Raw genomic sequence first — 16,950 nt, 5'->3', positions numbered from 1 at the left:
GCAGATGAGCAAGTGATAATGGATTAAAAGAGTTTGTCATGATTCCCCTTTCCCCTCAGAATGTAAAGTGTAATAGTATTTTTGAGATTTCTGTCAAATATGGAAGTTGGTGGAGTCAGTTTATGATTACAGGTTACCATTGATATGTAAGCCTCAAAAGCTGTCATAAAAAATAAATATTTTCAAAATTTAGCACAATGGCCACAGCTGGAACATACTGTTGTAATTTTTCGCCTTACAAAGTATGTATAGTGAAATAATATTTCTGAAGCTTTTTTTTGAAAAATAGATATGGACTGGTAGACAATGATGATATATCTAGGGTGCACGAGCATTCATATGAAATGAAAATCTTCAAAATCAATACAGTACTTGGGGTTGGGAATTGGTAATTTGGTTTCCTTTATTATTTTAAATGCATAGATGTATGCTAATAATTCGATTTCACTTATTATTTTAAATACATAGATGAATTCACTCTACAAAGCTAATATATAATTATTACATGAAATGTTAAACAAAATACTCAACACCTTCAGTAGTAACAAAATAGAATCACTCTATTAAGCAAAGAAAGTAATAAAAATTATCTTTTTAACAGACACAATCAAAATAGGCTAATTATGTACAACGTTAAAAATAAAAATCAATTTAGACTTAAAATCTATTAACTTCCAAAAGAAATCTTTGTATTTTCAAAAAAAAGAATGATATCAATAAAATAAATCTGTAGTCCTCGTTTTTTTCCCCTTTTTTTTTTCTTTCTTTCTTTCTTTGACATGAAATAAGTAAATCCAAAGCTCACAACATACAAGAAACAGAGGGGGAAAAAACCAAACTAATTATTTTAAATAAAATTAATACAAAGACAAAATTTTAATCCAACTTATTTTTTTAATTTCATTTTAACAATTTCATTACTAACCATGCATTAAAAAATTTGAATAAAAAATAATACTATCTTATTTTTAACATCATAAATTCATAATTAATTTTTTAAATTTACTTTTTTTTTGTCAGAAATTCAGTAAAAATCACACTTGAATAATTGCATGAGTTCAACTCCAGAAAAATTACTTTCAATCCAAAAAATATCAGCTAAACAGCTTTGAACTGTTGAGTTCCTGATTTCATTATGCAAATCTAAGAAGGAAGCTTCAAGAGGCAAAGTTATTGACAAACTTCTCCATAATTATTATGCATATTTGTGATGTTCAATTACATAGATTTTTAAACATAAAATTTGCAGAAATCTGAATCTTTATTAAAATATACAGATTGGTTGATTGATTAGTTACATTAAAATTCAATTTTAAAATCACACTGAAAGCAATATGGCAATTCTCACAAATCCTGAATCATGGCTAGATCATTAAGATGATATCGGAACCAACAGGGGATTCTCAAAGTTTCCATATAACTTCATAACAGCTCCACACATCTGAGCCACATCAGCATTTGTCTCCAATAAATTTGTTTTTAATTTTATAACTACTTCAAAAATTTCTAAGAGATTACTTTATCAGTAAATACTTATTTTATACAATTACTTGTACAACTATCCTAGAACTAAACTATTTTGTTGTAAAAATATTCTGCATTAAATAATGAGCTTTCAAAGCACAATATAATTTTAGAAGACTTAAAGCAATGCACAAATAAATAACCATGGACTGCTTTTGACTAAAAAGAAAGAACCATTATGACTTAATCATTCAAGACAGAAATGAATAAACCATAAAACAAGAAAATGAATGAGTATTAAAAAAATAATTAATTTTTGAAAATTCATCTAAAATATTCTATTCCAGGCAGATATACTTAAAAAAAATTAGAGCACAATACATTTAAAAATAAGTAATACATGTAATAATATTTTCATATGTTGTATGGCATACCTAGGTTTTATTTCAAAGTGAATTTTTCCAATTTGCTTGATACTTTCTTCGAAATCAGATTCTAAATCGAGACTGTTAGAAAAGAAGAAATATATATATATATAATTCAATTTTAACATTCAATATTACTTACAATAATAAATAGTCATTATTTGAATAAGCATTTGTTATATATAATTAAAAATTTGCTTGAAACACAGTAAGACAAGATAACTACACAAGGTATTTAAAAAAATAAAATTTGTGATTGTGCAATGAGTGTAAATAATAAGCCTAATTGATTTTAGTTTTTTTGTGAACATCAGGGTTTTAACTTGGGGGGGGGGAGAGACCTGTGAGCATTTATGGCAGAAGTGACAGCCTGCCTCTCATTTCAAAGAAAAATAAACCAACAAAAGAAATATTTGTATCCAGCAATATCAATCTGATATACCCAACATTGCTCAGAATAAAAATATTTCATTTTTTTGTAAAAATTTATCTATTAATTCAATCTTTATCAAATCTTCTTTAAACTAGTATTTAAGAGAAAAATTTGTTGTAATAATTTATGGTTATATTTATCAAATATCAAATAGTTACTGATAATAATGCGACATCGTGCTTGTGAAAATGTATTAAATATTAATAATCAATACAGTACCAAAATGCACATAAACACATTTTTTTAATATATAAGATATTGATACTGGCACATTTAATCACCCAAAAAATTCACCAAATGTGTCATGTTTGTTAATCAGGGATCAATAGCTAAGAAAGCTGAAGATGTCATGTTGATCATAGATAAAATTTGACTAAAATTTGCAGATGCCATGCAGTAAAATCTAAAATGTATCAAAGATAAACAGTTCATCTAAAAGTTCCTCAATGGTAAGCAGTTAAGCAAAAAGTAAATGCATCTTCACGCATGCTGAAAAATGACCTTTCAAATCCGTAAACAAAAAGTAGCAGTCATTGGGTTTATTGCTTTTATCCAAACAACAAATGTACAAAGAAAAAAAAATTCTAATATTTTTACTTTGAATTCTGTTTGAATTTATTTTGCAACTACTAATCTAATTTACTTGATTAAATCATTCAGTCTAACAGTCTAATTATATGGCATTTGACCTTCATATGCAGGCAGGTATTGGCTTCTGTTCTGCATTTCTAGATTTGATAGATTTATATGTGTAAACAAATGGCTCTCTAAAAGTGCATGAGTGATTTAAAGAGACTCCAGCGTTCTTGTTCATTGCTTTAGTTTTTTTTTTCTTTTTCGTTAGGAGAAAATGGGTAAGTGTGTTCAGATGACTGATGCTGGGATTGAGAATGAAATATTATACAATTTTTATATTTATAATTTGATGTGTATGATATTTGTTTTTCTGGGTACAGTTAAAAGTTGAGTGTTTTGCTTATTTCATTCATTTATTTCTATTAATGTTATAATGTTACTTGTAAAATTGAAGTCACTACATTAAAATGAAGATTTTATATAAATTTTTTGGTAAAATTAGGTTTAATTGTGAAATGACCCATGGTGATGCACCACTTTGGAGAGTAAGGTCCTGTGAAAGCGCTTTGTTTCCACGCACTGGTCCTGAAGGAATTAAACAAAATTCTAAATATTTCAACAAAAAAAAAAAATAGATTTCATAAAAGGAAGGGGGAAAATTTGCAAGCATACTTCATGTTAAAACGACTTTCAGATTCATCAGTCAGAGGAACTAGGAAACAAGGAATGTCTTTGTACTCTTCAAATTTTTTCAATATTGCTGGAGCACTAACAGCTAGGTGAGGATTTTCTATCACAGATTCTGCATCTAGAAATAAAATAATATATAAAAAAACCATTTCTATTTGTGTATTTTTAACCACTGGGAATTAATTCCATTAAAATACATACCTTTCTTTAAAGATGCTAAGTTCCGTTCAAAGTCAGCAACTTTAAATCTCTAGACAAAAAGTAAAAGATTATTTTAAATAAATAAATAACGTGGCAATTAAATTTTCCCATAATTATTCATAAGAAAATTAGCAATTAATTGTCATTTAATATGTTCTAGCCTTGTTGCTGTTGAGTCAAAGTTAAAATCATTCTACATATACCTTGAAATGCTTTATATATCTTTTAGAAACACTATTGATTAATATTCAATTATAACTGAAGATATTACATAATTAAAGCATTTAAGAGGTCAGTTACAAGTATTGAAAATTATATTTCTAACTAATTTTTATTTTGACAATAATGTCTTTTAAAATCAGCTAATAAATATCAAGTACTTCGGTTGTTTTAATTTTTTTTTAAATAGGCTTACTAAAATTAAAATAAAATTATTCCATTAATGTAAAGTATATATATATTTAAAAAAAAGGGAGATCTGGATTTTGAAAAATTACCATTTCTTCTAATGATTTAAGAGGACGTTCAGAAATTTCCATCAGTTCCGAGATCAAGTCAGCTTCCCTAAATGAAATAAGAAGATTGTATCACAAACAAAAAATATTGTGTTTCCTTGAAATTTTCTTTCTTTTTAACAAAAGTATGTATACAAATAAATAAAAAAACCATTTATTATATAAAAATAACAGTATTTAAATAAATTTAGCTTATTGATAACTTATTAATAAGCTAATTAATAAGTTACAATTACTAATTATTAAGTTACAACTTTTTATCTATTGTAACATAAATGGAAAGAGCCAGGAAAGAAGAATCGTTTTAATATACAAAACAACAATATTTTAATTTTAAAAAAAGTTCTTTAAAATTTTTTTAACATGTCCTTCTTTATTAATTAAATTTAATGTTAAATGATAAAAAGAAAATGGGGAAAAAAGACTAATATTCCCTGTTAAAATTTAAACATTGTAAAATATGTTAAAAATTATGTGAATTAAATTATTAGAAAACTTGCAAGTAATTACAAATATAGTAATTGCCTTTGTATATATTACAAGGTAGTATCCATGAAATATATATTACAAAGGTGCATCCATAAAACGAAAATCTAGAATTCATTTTGTAATGGCATTTTAATAATTCTCAAAAAGAGAAAAATTACCAGCAGAAATAAAAAATGCAAGTCATAGAAATATCAAAACATAATGACAAATCAATTAGCAATTATATATTATATATGTAATGATATCCCTTAATCTAATTTAAATCCTAATTAGTTTTCTAATTTTTATCTTAATTTAGCCTGTATTAACTTTATTCAAAAATATTCTCTTATTTCCTAATCCGATTCCCACTTTTTTATTTAATTAATTTAACATGTACTCTCGAAAACTGATGACTTGCATTTCCCAAACTCAGAGAGAAGGGAAAAAAATCCCTAATGCTTACAACATTCTTTTAAAGATACTTAAAATTCTCTTGTCATTTAGACATTCATGCATTAGGCATTTCTGTGCCATGAGGTGTGCCCTATCAAATCAAAGGGAATAAAACCACTGACAGAAAATATTTTGGTTTCTTTTGCCTTTGTACCATGATGTAAATGAATGTAAGCTTATTATCGCTTCTTGTACATAATATGCCTCCCTTGATACAATAAATCAAAGTTAAAATTTCAGCAATTTCTTCTTCCATTCAATTATACAACTGCTAAAATATATTTACACACACTTTCATATACACACGCATGTACATACACACACAAACACATATGTAAATATATTTTAGCAGATGCATGACTGAATGGAAGAAATTTGTGATATTTTAAAACTTTGATTTATTTCATCAAGGAGGCATATTATGTACAAGAAACGATAATAATCTTAAAATAAATAAATCAAAGCTTTAAAATTTCAAAAATTTCTTTTATTCGGTCACACATTTGCTAAAATATGTTTACACATGATTGTGTGTTTACATGATGTGTGTGTGTGTGTGCGTGCGTACGTACGTACATACATGAATGTGTGTGTAAATATATTTTAGCAGTTGCAAAACCGAATAGAAGAAGAAATTGCGGAAATTTTAACTTTGATTTATTTTATCAAGGGAGGCATATTATGTCCAAAGAAGCGATGATAATATTGATGTCCATTTACATCGTGAAAGAGCAAAAGAGACCAACGTTTTCCCCTTCACTGGTTTTACTATGAGATTTTGATAGAGATTCCTTGGAAATGCTTAGTCTTAGGAAAGAGAAATTTAGGTATTTTTAAAAGAATGTGGTAAATATTAAGGATTTTTACTCTCTTCACTCAGAGAAAATGCTGTAATGGCGAGATCAGCAGTTTTATAGAGTACTTGTAAAATTAATTAAATAGAAAGCAAGAACTGGAACAGAAAATAGGAACACATTTTAGAATGAAGTTAACATGGGCTGAATTAAGATAAAAATTTGGAAATTAATTAAGATTTAAATTGGATTTTAAAATATCTTCGTTGACTAATAATTGGATTTTTAAATAATCATTACATTGATTTGTAATATAATAATGTTTAGAAAAATCATTAGTATTATTTATTTTTTATTTGTTGATTATAGAAAAATAAATGCATCTTAGATTACATTGTATCAAGAATTATGGTTTACAAAAATTTAGCAAATGTAAATTTCTTTCATTTAATATAATTAAAGTCAGAAACATAGAATTACATTATTAATTAATGAAATATTCAGAATAAATGTATTATCTTATTTATTACAATTTGATAAATTATTTAACAAAAATTTCTAATATCACATTTGATTTAATCACATAATTATTTTTAAATAAATATAAAAATTTCCATCTCACCTCATTTGTAAAGCCGAATGTATTTTGTGGAAATAATCGTGAACACTTTTTAATGTATCGGTAATATCTACTTTTTCTTTAGATATTGCTTCATTCAGTAACTATAAAGTAAATTTTGTTAATAAACAATTAATAAGTAGAACAAATTTTAAATTAATCTATTTTAAAAATAACCAGAATATATTCCAATATGAATCACATATTCAATAAATATTCACGGTGTGAACAAATTAATAGGACAATTTCATAATTGAATTATTTGCAAAATATTAATTTCAAGGTAGCAGTTGAATAAAAGATTAGTTATATTATTAAAATAGCATGCAATAAATAACCTTTTTTTGGTTGCATCCCTCGTGTATTAATAAGTTTCTTAAAATTATAATGCTTGAAAGTACAGCACAGTATAGTAATCATTTGGCTGTCAATATCAATACATAAAAAACTGCACCATTTAAAAGTAATACTAACTAAATCCAAATAAGCTATCCTTACTGATTTGCCAATATAAACATTATTTCTACAGTGCAATAATAATTTATAAAGGTAAGATTTTACATTGAATAAAGAAAAATTTGTATTTTATTGTTATTTTTTGCTTTATTTTAAAAACTATCTGTAAAGATTTTGGAAAGTAGAGCAGTTTTAAAGATATTCAACTGAAATCAGAAGTAAAGTTACAAATTTTTAGAAAGACTAGCAATACAAATTATGTAAAATATCTGAAATTAAAATGTGTTTTTGAAAGCAGGAAGAAAAAATTTATATAATAATTGACCATTGTGTTGAGATACAAATATCTGAACAAGCACATAAATTTATTTTATAATTAAAAGTTTATGAAAAAAAATAACAGAGCCACTTACATGATCAGTATATTCCAACTGTTTATGCAAATTAACGACACCATCCAAAGAATTTTTTATATCTTCAGCGCAAGCCTTATTCTAGAAAATAATATATATATATATATATTGAAAAAAATGGCATCCTAAGAAGTATCCAGGACTAGATAATTTTAAAATTTAAAAATAATGAGTATGAACTAGTAAGTAAATAATGAGTATAAAAAATGAAATAACTCTTTGGTAATTTCATTAAAATTGGATAAAATTAATAAGGAATAATTGGATAAAATAAAATGAAGGAAAACTTAATGAATTGAAATTTATTACAAATTTACTTAAGCAGGTCTGCAATAACAGTTTTTAGATTTAGATTACAAAAACTTGTAATTGAAAACCAAATTGCAAATTTTATTTTACTACAAAAAGATACTTTTTTCTTATTTTTTTAATTTGAAAAGAAGTAACTAAAAAAAAAGTAATAACATTTAATATGTTCAAAAAAAAAAACATTACTTAGTATTGCTATAAATATGAAAAGGCTAAAAAAATTACCAAGGTATCTAAAATTGAATTCAATGAAATATAGAATTCAAAAAGTAAAGCTCTTACTTTATCGATAAGTGTTTTGACATCATGACCAATATGTCCACCGACAAGCATACAAAAACTACAAGTTAGCTGATTATCTACTTCACAGTAAAATTCCATAGTTTTGTTTTCATGTTCAGGACATCCTTCTTGTACCATAGAATTATATCTAATAAATGAAAATAATTTTGAAATTAGTACATATGTTTAAGTCCACAAAAAAAAATTTCATATTAATAAGAACATTTAAAATGATTATCCATATTTGATTTCTTTAAAATAGTAATAGAAGCATGGAAAGGCTTTAAATAAAAAGATTAAATATAATTCTTCTTATTCTGGATTTTTTTTTTTTTTTTTTTTTTTTTTTTTTTCATTCAAGAAATTTCAAAAATGAGTACAAGTTTATGAAATTTACTAAAAAAAAGTTCCAATGACATAGTATTTAAGAAAAAGAAAGTTTTTAATTCACATGAAGTATAAGACAAAATTATAACAATATGCTTATAAAAAATTAATATCATTTTCATAAATATAATAAATCATAATAAAAAATTTTACAAGGATTAATTTTTGAATACTTTTTTTTCAGATTTAGCAATTGATTTTGTAATTCAAGATATATATATATATATTGCAGATTCAAATTCAACTTTTCTATATTGCAACAAGTTTCTTATAATTAATAGATTTGCTAAATAAATTAATTCAATATGTCTTACTTGAATGTACAAATTAGAAAAATAATGTACAAAATATAAACAAATTGTAAAAATAAATAACAAATGAAAAATATTTACTTATTTATCTTGGTTTAAAATAAAAAAAAATACTGAACATAAAAAAAAGTCATAAAACATTATCTTAAAACTTGGCAAAAATATAGCATTTCAAAGCAAAAAGATTAAAACAAATTATGTTCCAGTGTATGATCAGTCAATAAAACCTCTGTCTGAAGAAGTTTCATGTCTCTCTTTCAATGGCTTATTCTCTTGAAGACTGTAAGAAGAATATATTTCAGGCAGGCATTAAGTAATATTAATCGACCATCATGACTGGAAATTCTCTAGATGATTATTACAGGTACAGTGCTTTGAATATGTTACTGGCAAAGTATGAAACACTAGCATTCTATAGAATGCCTAAGGCATTGTATATAATACAGGACTTTTTCCGACAAAGTATGAAATAAGAGAATTATTACATACTTTCCCTAAGCACTGTATATAATATCTAGGCATTCCATAGAATGATAAATGCTATTAGGGCAAAGTATACAAGTTCTGATAAAACTATTACATAAATGACTTGCAATCCTCAAAAATACAAATGCTATTCTGAAAAAATAATGAGTGTCATTAAAAAAAAATTATCCAAAAAATGAAGGTTTTACAAAACAAAATTGATGTCTTTCTTATTAAGGTAAACAAAATTTTCATATAAAAAATAAGAAATTAAAATTAACCTATTTAACCTACTAACCTTTTGTGCAAACATGTTAGGCTTGAATGACATTTTGAATTATATTTCACTATATTTTTCATGCAAAGACAATTCTTACTTTGGCACTTTGTTTTACATACATTTGACAGATTCTTGGCCACTGGACTGAACAATTTCAACTGTTCAGAGGAATTTTGTGATCAGGAGTATCTCCCAATTTTGTGGCCTCACTCTTGTTTTAAAATTCCTTCAAAAGTTAACCAAATTGGTCAAAACCATCCTCTGTCACACTCATTATAACTACCAGTATATTGTGCGAATCATCTTGTCCCTTGTTGACATCTGGAATAAGAACTCATGCAGTAGCTCCCAAAAGAAGCAGTTGGAATTTTGTTTTCTGAATTCATTTTCATTTTCTTTATTGTATTTCCAAATTGATTTTAGAATTTATTTTATCTACAATAGCATTTTTAGTTTTGAAACAAAGGATGCATAAAATATCCATTTCATCATCTTTATAAGAATGGCCACAGAAGGTACGAATTTTTTGATGGCACTTTTTACATGTAAGTGCTTCACTAGATACAAATCCGAACAAAATGAGATGCAATCAAAACAATTCAAAGATGTATTTCATACTTTGTCAGTTTTCTATTTGTAATTCTATAGAATACCTAGAAAATATGTATCATTTCATACATTGTCGGTTAGTATTAAGCATTCTATAGAAAGCTGGATTTCATATTTTGCCAGTAACATATGCAGGTGAAACTTTCACTTTGTTCTTCACTCATTATTCTGAGATATCTAGAAAATTAATGAAATATGATTGAATGAAGAAAATTCTCATAATCATTCAATAACTAAGGTTTTATATTTCTCCAGTATGCTGCTTACATAATGCACAGGATTTTGTTTATTTCTCCAAAATTTATGTGCAAGCTTGTTTAAAATCAATCCAAGATAGGATTTTTCCCCCTTTAATATTAGAGATTATCTTCATTACACTTTTAATTTCTAGTATCAATGTGCTTCTTCATAATCTTACTTGTGTTAACCACCAAAACTGACAATTTTTTATTCTCATTTGAAAAGGTAATATATGTATTTTATGTAACTTCTGTGTAATTCCAACAATAAGCAAAAAATCATTCAAAAACATCCATTGAGAATAACTGTAGAATTGAGATTTCCTAATAATCTTTTTACAACATGGATAGAATGACTAACTGTTAGTATGACTACATTAATATTACTGTACACTAACACAAAACTTTTCTTATTAAAAAGAATGAATTACTATTTTTAAATTGTTTCTAAATAACCTTGGTCTGCATTGCAAAAATGAAAACACAAAGCTAAATTTCTTTTTTTTCCAAATGACATTTTTTTCAAAAATTGCTACAGACTCATTTATTGAATGCAAAATTGGGACCGATGGATTATCCTAATGCACTTGGTTCCATCTCCCAAATGAGCAAAATAAACACTTTTAACAACTGAAATGATATTCAATTTCATCATAAAAATCCACAAAACTAAAATTCTTATTTGGATTATCCAAGAATCACACTTTTTGCACTATTAAACATATAAACTAATAGTGTGACTTATACATTAAAAAAAGACAAAATACTGTAATGAAACTCAATCCTAGACACTCAAAGAAATTCTGATCAGCATAAATTGATGAAAGTTACATGTATATTTACTTGAACATACATATTCACTTTATGTTTCTAAATGCTGATAGGAATATTATTATTTGTGTATATCAGCTCATCAATTTCTTAATTTTCAATTGCTAAATCTAGTAGAAACTGAGAGTTCTTTCAATATTTTGATGCTTGTAATAATAAAATCATGTATAAAGAGCTCACTTATTTTAAACTCCAATACAAAGATGTCTTTGTTTGACTAATGTTAGATTGTACCATTTAATTATTTTGTATATAATAAATACCACTTTATATATATGTACATGATTTTAAAAAAAAAACGGGTACATATTTGCTTTCTAAAGAAAAAAAATTAACAAAAATATACAGCTACATCAAAAAGCAGACTCAATATTAATCATTATTATTATTAATATAAATAAAAAATTACAGAAGATATTGATTATCAATAAAAGCATAGCTTACGATTCAGCAAAAATTCTCTTTTGTTCATGCTTTTTTTCACTTTTACCCTGATGAACCTATGAAAATATATTAATGTGACACCATATGTTAATGTTCAAATTAAGAAAAATAATTTTCAGAAAGATTAAAACATTAAAATTGGTATTTTCATATATTTCTCTACAAATATTAAAATTAATCTATGTGTGCTATCTAAATTAAAAATGGACTAAGAGATATAATAGATATTTACCTGTTCTTTCATAGGAGACAAAACTGCAATCTATTTAATGATTCTTAACTTTCTTAAAACCCTGATTTGTTTTTCAAAATTATTTCAAATGGAATGCCTTGTGAAACATTGGCGTACAATAGTTACGGAATATTAACACTATGCATGAATTAAATATTTTTACCGATTCTATCTATCGTGTGATCGTTAGCAAGTGTTTTAGGATTAATCTCTGGCAAGTGGTCGAAAAGCAAATTTGGGTTCTAGACACATTCTTCTCAATTGATTAAAACAAAATTTGCCTCAAAAGTATACTTGCAGTCACAAAATTACATACCAAATTTGATATATTTAAGTCACTGCATTTTTGAGTTATTGGGTTTACATATTTCTGAAAGTACAGAGCAACATGCGATGAACCTCTTGTTGGATTTCGCTCAAAATTTGGCAGATGCTTACACAAAGGATATTAAATCTGTGTACTATTAACTATCTAACTCTCTTTGTTTTGTAGCTATCATGTTAACTTATATTCGAACAGCCAGACAGATAAACAGATTTCCTCTGAATGGATGTTGCTAAAAATTTGATTGAAATCTACAAGTTTGATGTGAAAACTGTATCCCAAATCTCATCCATTAGCTCAAAGTGTTTTAGTGCTATCTTTGTTACAGCAGTCATTTTTCGAAAATGTGTTTTTGAATTCAAGGAGGTATGAAACATGGCAATTCATTAAAATCTCAAGTACGAATTTTTTGACAATTGCAATATTTTTACTAAATTTACGAGAAAGTAAAAATGCCGATTGAAGCATTTTTTAAAACAGTCTTTCTTGAAACCAGCGTGAAACAATATATTGCATTGCTTAAAAATTTAGCAAATGAAGAATTTTATTCAATGAACATGCTTTACAATTTCTTAACATTTTTTCCTCCCTTTTACTGCAATTTTACCAGCTGCAGAATAATATGATTCAATGATTTGAAGAAGCAATATCATTTCGAATTTCATTATAAGAAAAATCTTTCCTATAAACTGTGTCCAAAACTAATTTGTCAGAAATAATTAAAAAAATTACATTCAACCAAGCAAAATTTTATTTTTCATTATTTATTTATTTTTAACCTTTATTTATTTATATTATTTTTAACTTTTAAAACGGTGTTAAAATAATTTTTATGCGATATTATGCTTTGATGTTAGGATGAAAACATATTAAAATTCTATTTTTTAATTAAACTTTGAATTAAAAGTTTGAGAAATCTGTTCTAAGTGTGCCTCTAGCAACCAAAAAATAACTTCTAAAATTTCATGCTTCTAACTTTAATGGCTTTATGCTGGGTGTTGCTCAGGACAAGACTTTATATATAAAGAGATTTCATTGGGGAAAAAATTTCTATAAAAGTCAGAAAAAAAATCATTATAAAATTATAGAATCTAAATCCCGAAAAAACTTTTTTTTAAAAATATTTAAGTAACAGATCCAGTAATTTTTTTTTTTCCTTAACCAAAACAAATTTGACAAGATTAGTCCAATAAATAATTTGGGACATACAAAAAATACTGCAGAAGATATCATGGTCATTGAAAATTTAAGGTTTCAAGTTAAAATTTCATCATACTGGATTTTATGCGATCGATTAACGTGTAATTATAACCCAACTACAATTCGATATAGTACAGTTGAATATGTGTAGAAGGCCATTCAAGCAATTACTCTAAATCGACATATTAATGAGTATGATTAGATATGTTAGTCTTTTTAAAGCAGCTTTTTCCATGCTCGATATATCACTTTGATGCATCAAATTCATTCTGCTATTTTCTTATTTTTCATTGATTGGACAATATCACATATTCTTCTTTAACAACACATAAAAGTTTACATATATACATACCTGGCATAACTTAAATAAATTTCTCAACATCTAAAACATTAAAAATTAAAATTGGAATATTTTTCGATACATAATAAGTATGGCATAGTATGCATTTCGTACTGCCCCTTCCATATGACTATTCCAATATTTTAATAAATGACAATGCGCATTGTTTAAGAAAAAGGGAGACAAAAAAAAATGGAAAGGGGTGGGAAAGAATCATTAAGCATTATCTTAATATGTGCTGGAACTCCTGGAATACTTCTTTGAATTCTTTGCCTTTGTTGGTTTCCTTAATTGATACATCCAGTATTCAAGCCTTTACGACCATGATTTCAAATTATCATATTTTATATTGTGGGGAAATAAAAAAATGAAAAGCTTTTTTCATCTTCAAGAGAAAATTAAGCACTTTTTAAGGACTTTTTCTGAAATCAAGCACTTTTAAAGTGCTTAAAAATGTTTTTCATATTTAAGCACTTTTTATGATGCTAGACACACTGATAAATTATACTAGACATGAAGTAAGCATTTTTCATTTTTTTTTTCTCGATATAAAAAAAACAGAGTTTGATTTTATCTAAATCAATTATTATCAAAATTCTTAAATCCTGAACACATTAAATTGCAGCTACCATATTTTATTAGATTTAACCTGATGAAAAACAAAATAAATGTGCCAGGATGGAGAAGAAACCCAATGAGAATAGAAACAAATTGAGCAATGAATGACAAGCATAAAGATTCAATTACTAAATATCTTATTTATAATGTCTACACATAGAACAATTTGACAGCTAAAAAAAATACTAAAATCAGAAATGGTTCTTACTTTTTGGAAACAAAGACTGCAGAAGTTTAATTGGCATTCATCGCACTGCCACAATGCTTGATTTTTATGACAATGACCACAAACATGAGTCGAACCTTTGAAAAAAATAATAAATTTCAAGAAAGATAATTGGTATTACAATGGAATTTACATAAATCACTAATCTTAAATGTGCAGCAAAATTTTAAATAAAATTAGCATATTTTTTTAATATTTCAAATACTGATACATATTTTGAAGATGAAAAAAAGTACCTGAAATTGAATTTATGAAATTGCCTAAAAGACATTTTTAAAAAAACTTTTTTCAGTATTTTGGAAGGAACCTAATTATCATGGAGAATTAGAGTACCATCTGGTAGTGTCTCTTGTTTTTAAAAATCAGTCCACAAGGACAAGCAGTTTTTACAATAGATAAAAAATAAATTTTTTCTAACTTTTAATTTGCTAATGAAATTTCTTCTATTGAATCACTAAAAATGCCAGGAAAAACTTACAATGAATCGATTCTATCTAAAATCCATGCATAAAGTATACAAAATATTCAAAGAGAATTGTAGAGTGCTCACTCTCTGCAGCTGGCCTGCATGTAATATTTCCTGGTTAAGAGAAAACTTCAGAGCTCTCAAATACACATGCATACAAGAAATACAAGAATGCATACAAGAAAGAGTATGTAATATATACAAATGAAAATGAACACATATAGCACCACTTACTCCTTCGACTTTGTAATTCGTAAAAAGAGTTGAGAGATGAATAAATTCAAGATTCCTTCCAGTCGGCCTTTAACACATTCAATTAAAAAAAAAAGAAAGGGAAAGATTTTGTGATAAAAATTCTCATGCAAGTCTGAGAAAAATGTCTCTGTATCAGGACTTATCACACAACATGTTTTGCTTGATTTTAATTCATACTTTAGAAATGAGATCCACTTCAGCACAGCTTGAATTTTAAAAAATCTTCCAAAGGAGCATTGCACACAGGTTGTTGAAGATAGGATTACTCGATTTAATTTAGACCAGCTATTTAGAAAGTGCAACATTAGTGATCAAAAGATATGGATGTCGAGTTAAAACTCAATTTACGACTTTCTGGTAAGCATCATGAAAAAAATTCACTAAACAAACTAAGGGCTATCAAGGAAATGCCTACAAAAGAGGTTTTAATAAATTGAATAATCAATGTTAAGACATACTGCAACAAATAGGCATAATTTGAAAATGACAAAATGAATTTGATAATTAAAAAAATAATTGATGTTTTATTGAAACACTGCAGATACTCTTCTGATAGAATGTATATATGTAATGATCATTTCCAGTAATGGATATTTAAGAAAATGTTTACTATAATGTTTAAAAACAGCTATTTTTTTATCAAAAACTAAATCTTTAAAAAATATTATATCAATTTTTAAAAAAATTCAAACTAACATGATTTTATTTTTCTTAAGAAATACACAAAATAAAAACGTTACTTATTCTAAAGAATTAGTCTTAAAAAGCAAGCTAAACAAATTCTAACAATAAAATATCATTTGTAATTAAAATTTATAAAATATTTTATTAGAGGTGTATTAAGATGTTAAATCATTTTCATATTTCAGACACTTATCCTAGAAAAAAATAAATAGAATATCTCCTCACCTTTGAGAGAATCTTGACTTTGATATCTTTTATCATTATGCACCATTTTCACTTTTAAGCTACACAAATAATAATAATAATAATAAAATTAATCATAAAAAATGCATTTTATAGCTGATACACTAAAAAGCTTCCAATTTCTTTAAAAAAAACTTAATAAATTAATAATAATTTATTTGTTCACAAATAAAAAACAAAATTTTAAAAGAGGAAAGAATAAAAGTTTCGCTCACTTTTTAAAAGTTTTTTAAAAAATGAATTCACAAGTATTTTTTAAAAATATTTAGTTTATTAGAGGTCATAAATTAACATTACGGTATGTTATAAAATACAATCCTTTACTGTGAAGATATGAATTCTGCATAACTTTATATTATACTACTTAATTAATCTAAAATACTTTAGTAATTAGTTAATAAAAATCAATTTTCAGATTTTTGACTTGATAAAAGTTGATTTTAACAAAATAACTTATTAAGAAATTATGTAATTTAAAATCATTTTAATAAACGATTTAACTTTAAAAAATTCATTAAGCAAAAAATTAAAATAAACATATTTGTAGAGATACAGAATGTATTACTTATCAATACTAATAAAAAAACTACTTAACAATAAAATAAATTATTCTAATTTTATTTCATGCAAAAAGATCAATAGTTGTTTTCTTGATGTTTATGCAACTGTCAAATCACACAAAACTGCAAATAGA

The 16,950-nt window shown here is 25.6% G+C and overlaps 1 protein-coding gene across 1 annotated transcript in view; it reads right to left on the bottom strand.

Moving 5' to 3' along the window:
* LOC129963753 (RING finger protein 17-like) overlaps window positions 1-16,950 on the bottom strand; it is an 84,390-nt gene that overhangs the window by 56,080 nt on the left and 11,360 nt on the right. The window contains exons 4-13 of the mRNA XM_056078289.1: window positions 16,239-16,297; window positions 14,591-14,685; window positions 11,668-11,723; window positions 8,102-8,249; window positions 7,511-7,591; window positions 6,645-6,745; window positions 4,287-4,353; window positions 3,790-3,838; window positions 3,571-3,706; window positions 1,899-1,970 (exon numbers count right to left, since the gene is read on the bottom strand). Coding sequence (XP_055934264.1) covers window positions 1,899-1,970; window positions 3,571-3,706; window positions 3,790-3,838; window positions 4,287-4,353; window positions 6,645-6,745; window positions 7,511-7,591; window positions 8,102-8,249; window positions 11,668-11,723; window positions 14,591-14,685; window positions 16,239-16,297 — 864 coding nt within the window. The remainder of the gene's footprint in view (window positions 1-1,898; window positions 1,971-3,570; window positions 3,707-3,789; window positions 3,839-4,286; window positions 4,354-6,644; window positions 6,746-7,510; window positions 7,592-8,101; window positions 8,250-11,667; window positions 11,724-14,590; window positions 14,686-16,238; window positions 16,298-16,950) is intronic.

Source organism: Argiope bruennichi, chromosome 3 (genome assembly GCF_947563725.1).
Source record: "Argiope bruennichi chromosome 3, qqArgBrue1.1, whole genome shotgun sequence".
NCBI classification, from domain to species: Eukaryota; Metazoa; Arthropoda; class Arachnida; order Araneae; family Araneidae; genus Argiope; species Argiope bruennichi.
The sequence above is the reverse complement of the archived record's forward strand: the minus strand, read 5'-3'. Positions and strand labels throughout refer to the sequence as shown.